The sequence below is a fragment of the Penaeus vannamei genome, chromosome 29 (assembly GCF_042767895.1).
Source record: "Penaeus vannamei isolate JL-2024 chromosome 29, ASM4276789v1, whole genome shotgun sequence".
Lineage (NCBI taxonomy): Eukaryota > Metazoa > Arthropoda > Malacostraca > Decapoda > Penaeidae > Penaeus > Penaeus vannamei.
Window position 1 is genome coordinate 10,926,653 of NC_091577.1, and position 5,000 is coordinate 10,931,652.

At 40.3% G+C, this 5,000-nt stretch overlaps 1 protein-coding gene across 1 annotated transcript in view; it reads right to left on the reverse strand.

Moving 5' to 3' along the window:
- Positions 1 to 570, reverse strand: part of LOC113822338 (thyrotropin-releasing hormone receptor-like) — a 41,712-nt gene extending 41,142 nt beyond the window's left edge. The window contains exon 1 of the mRNA XM_070142221.1: positions 1 to 570. This exon is cut by the window's left edge and continues 487 nt beyond it. Within this exon, the coding sequence (XP_069998322.1) occupies positions 1 to 455 (455 nt within the window). The 5' untranslated portion in view covers positions 456 to 570.
- Positions 571 to 5,000: the final 4,430 nt, after the last annotated feature.

Sequence of the window (5,000 nt, forward strand, 5' to 3'; positions counted from 1 at the left end):
CTGACGATCTCCTGCGGCACGGCGGCCACCAGCACGGCGCAGTCGGCCACGGCCAGGCTCACCAGGTAGCAGTTGGTGGGCGTGGCCATGTTCTTGTTGCGGGCCACCACGATGACCACCATGGCGTTGCCGATCACGCCGATCACGAAGATGATGCCCTGGAACAGCGTGCCGATGATGCGGTAGATGTACGAGTAGTACTCGGGCCGCCCCGCGCAGTAGTCGCGGTAGATCTCCTTGGCGCACAGGCACAGCGCGTCGGAGGCCGAGCAGTTGATGCGCCGCGCGTCGTACGAGCACCGCATCAGGCTCTCCTCCAGCTCCCACGAGATGTTGTAGGCGTCCAGCGCCGAGGCGTTGAACTCGTGCGGCCGCAGGTCGGCCAGCGTGCAGTTCTGCTCGTAGAGGCCGGCCTCGCCCAGGGCGTCCAGGTAGTCGGAGCTGTTAAAGGCCATGCTCACTCCCGAATCGCTGTCGCCGCATCAGAAATGCCCGAACTCCTCTCCGTCGGCGCCTCGAAGCCGCACTCCCTTCCCGGCCGCTTCCCTGCCCTCATGTCACAACCGCACGCATCATCAGGAAGTCATGGCTCGGGCGAGGGACAAATCGGCTCGCAGGTCGGCAGATCAGATGAAGCTAACTGCTCTGAAGTCACTAACGTGCCGACATCCTACCCCTTTCTTTCTTTCGGACTTTCAACTGATTAGGTATCAAAGGTACAAAGCAACATCAACAATATCGAAGTCCCTTCCTTCTTCCTGGGATCAAATGAAAAATGATTCTAAAGTTAATAAATAAAGTTTCTCAAGAACAGGAACTCTTTCCAACAAAACAAGAGACGGGTCGGAGGGGAGTTTCGTGTCACGGGCGGTCGCCACGAACTGCACAGAGACCTCCTCCCGGCGCGAAGGATGTCAGCCCACTGAGCTCGTCTGCGCCTCGCCTCCAGGACCCGCGACTGCCGGCCGGGGACCTCGCGCCGCGACTCGGGCGGGGAGCATGCGCGGGGGGCAGTTGCGGCGGACTCCCAGTCGTCAGCGCTCGCTGTTTCTCTCGCCCTCTCTGTTCTCGTCCTTTTTTTTTGTTTGTTTACTCTCTCTGCCTCTTTCTCTCTATATGTACCCTTCTCTCTCTCTCTCTCTCTCTCTTTTTTTTTTTTTTTTTTTTTTTTTTTTGCTATCTGTCAGCCTCCCTCTCTCTCTCCTTTCTCTCTATCTCTCCATATCTTTATATCTAATTATTCTTGTATAATTATCACTCTAATTAGTTCCATGGTTTATCACTTGTCTGTGCTGCTCTCACCCTCTCTCTCTTTGTCTATCTATCTATCTACATGTCTGCATTTCTCTATCTATGTATTTATATGGGTGTGCGTCTGTTTACATATTGATTTATATATCTAGACAGATATATGTTTATTAGCTAGCTAGCTTCCTATTTATCTCTCTGTCTTCCAACCTGTCTCCAGATGAGAATATTTCTCACCTTTTCCCGACAGAATAAAAAAATATCGGAAGCTGATGAAATAATATCATCTATTAAAATTTTGTATATAAGCTCACTTTCTAAACTTCCTAAAGAATGATAAATACTCGGAAACACGACACAAGCACACGCACGCACGCACAGACTCGTGAGTGTGGAAAATGTTAGATTCATAAATAGATATATAAGGAGGAAGATATACAGATAGGTAGATAAATGAATAGATGAATAGATATATAGAGAGATAGTTGCATAGGCAGACAGATAGATAGTGAGATGGGAGGGGAAGAGAGAGCGAGAGAGAGAGAAAGAGAGAGAGCGAGAGAGAGTGAAAGAGAGAGAGTGCGAAGGAGATCCCACGAGATCGAACTTTAGAAGCTGTGACTTAGCCCTTACGTCATTCGCGAATTTGGCTGCAGACTCTTACGTAGGAGCTGCTCAGTAAATCTTGCATCGTCACCAGTGATATTGCACTCACTCCTCTCCTTGCATCACTCCTTTTAGACTTTCGAAGCCTGGTTTAGTTACTCACTCGTGATTATCGATGCTGCAACAAGTATTGAGGATATTGTGGGGAGATAGAGGAATGGAGATGGAGTCATTTTGCGTTAATAGGGATATTAGGAAATGACTTTCAGTTCTGAGATTGATCTGTCTTCAGTCCATAAAGTAAAAATAGCTGGGAGGTATTTCTTTTTCTTTTTAGTTCGTTTTTTTCCCTTCTGTCTTTCGTTTCTCACTTTCTCTCTCTCTTTCTTAATATTCTCTCTCTTTACTTTATCAACCTTTCTTTCTCTTAGTCCCTCTCTCTTTTTTATCTCACTCTGTATGTACGTACTCTCTCTCTCTCTCTCTCTCTCTCTCTCTCATTCTCTCTCTCTCTCTCTCTCTCTCTCTCTCTCTCTCTCTCTCTCTCTCTCTCTCTCTCTCTCTCTCTCTCTCTCTCTCTCTCTCCCTCTCTCTCTCTCTCTCTCTCTCTCTCTCGACTTCTCTTTCCACTCGCTCTCTCCATTTGCAATATCTTTCTCCAAGTCTGGCGCCATTTCCCTTAGAGTTTATCCGCAGTCCCTCTCTCCTTCTGGACGACCCCTACACCCCAGAAATAACGACTAAGAAGTGATACTCTCTTGCTGTTTATTTTGTGGAATTGATGTGTTTTTCTTGTCATCATCTTATTTATTCATCGTTTATTTTATTTTCTATTTTATTTTATCTTTTTTTATCATTATTATTTTTTCACCTACATTTTGTTAATATCTGGTTTTCTTCAGATTATTAAGTATTATACTGAGTTGTCCGCATAAATTAATTTCTTCCTTTTTTGTATTCCTATTTTCGGGATCTGATTGTAATTACTGCAATTACTCAGCTCTTAGTAGTGGTAACGATTAAGGTCAATTGCAGGGTAAAAAGAGGAGAGAAGGAAAGAAGGAAAGCAAAAAAGAAGAAAAAAATATATAACCTCACATAATCACACTCATACGATCACAGTATGCTTGAGCGAATGACTGTGTGTGTCCGTGTTTGTTTGTATGTTTGTATTTGTTAATGTAGGTTTGTGTGTTCGTGCACCGTGTGAGTGAGTGTGTGTGTGTGTGCTTACAGCTCTGGATGTCTTAAAATCAATACACTTTCACTGATGTGTTTTTTCCTCCCATCAGGCAAAATGAAAATTCTGACAATTATTTTAGCGACCGCTTTTATGACACAAATACTCCCCATCCTTTACGCAATATGACATGTATTGAAATGGGTTTGCGTGCGACAGAGAGAGAAAGAGAGAGAGAGAGAGAGAGAGAGAGAGAGAGAGAGAGAGAGAGAGAGAGAGAGAGAGAGAGAGAGAGAGAGAGAGAGAGAGAGAGAGAGAGAGAGAGAGAGAGAAAGACAGATAGATAGATAGACTTTGAATAAGATAATGATAATACAACAGATGTTAAAAGTAAATAAAACACTTTTACATTGATTTTCTTACATTAAAAAAATATCATGAGAAGTTAAATAAAAAAATAAATGGACTCCGAATCTAATCATAGTTGAATTAATGTCAGAGAACACTCACTATAGACATTAGTATATACAGTAGCTGCACATATTGCGATATTGAAAGATATAGAAGATAGATATACAGATATATGGATAAATAGACAGACAAATACGTATACTGCTAGATAAGTAAATACAGACAAATATATATACAGATAGACAGAAATATTTTAAGTTTTTAAGATGCAGATAGAATGATAAAAGATAAATATATACAAAGATAGCTATGCAAATGAATAGATAGATAATAGAAAGGTAGATAGATCAATTAACAGATAGACAGGTAAATGAATAGACATATAGATAGATAGGTGAATAGACGAATAGATAGACTAATAGGTAAACAGATAGATGAATAGACACAGACAGATAAACGGACTTGAAATTAGTTATAGATAGATAGTTAGACAGGGAAGATAAATACATAGAAAGAAAAGAAGGATTGATAAATAATCAAATAGACAGATAGGTAGATAGACAAAACAATAGATGAATTTTAATGCCGATGTATAGATTTTTAGATACGTGATGTTGGAACCTTCTGTGAGATGATGGCAAGTGCAGAGGAATTCTTTATTGAGAAAGACGGCCTTAGTAAATAATGTACACAGCATAGGGCATTCATCTTGATAGGAAGGTAACACATATATGGCCAAAGTTGCGTGAGATTAAAGGATATGGGATACATCGGACCATAAGAATAATGACCCAGATGAGGAAAGTCCACTTAGAGTGTTAGTGGGTTTAAGAGGACAGATCCAAGAGAATGCAGAAAGAGGCCAGTAAGAATTCAGAAGAGGAAACGAAACCAGAAATGCTTTATTCGTTCTCAAAATGATTATTAAAAGGGTAGTAGAAATTCAACGATATGTACAGTATATCTTTGTTAACATTTAATACTGCTAGGACCATGCTCAACTAATGGACTTATTGAAAGATAAAAATTAATGGGAAAGATTCAAGATGAAACATAAACTTTTACTAGGACAAAAAAAAGATATATATATATATATATATATATATATATATATATATATATATATATATATATATATATATATATATATATATATATATATATATATGCTGTGAGATTGAATTAAAAGAGTCGAAGGATTTAGGACTAAGTGAGATATATGTGCATTATCACCAGACTTGCTTTCATTGTTTGGACAGACAATTATATATGATATATAGGATAGTGAAGGCATTAAAGAATGAACAATAAATGTGAATAACTTTATCATATTCAGATGACACAGTTATCTTACCTTATTCTGAAGTAAACTTGCATATGAGGGTGATCACATCGAATGAAGCTTGTATGCTGAAAAATCCGAAAATAAACGCTAAGAAGACAGAAGTTATGAGTAAAATGAGAGGAGAGAAGAATTTGCATGTCAGCGTCCAGTAAGAGAACCGCAGAACTTCACTTATCCAAGAAAAAAAAAAAGTATCTGAAAAGCAGTTCT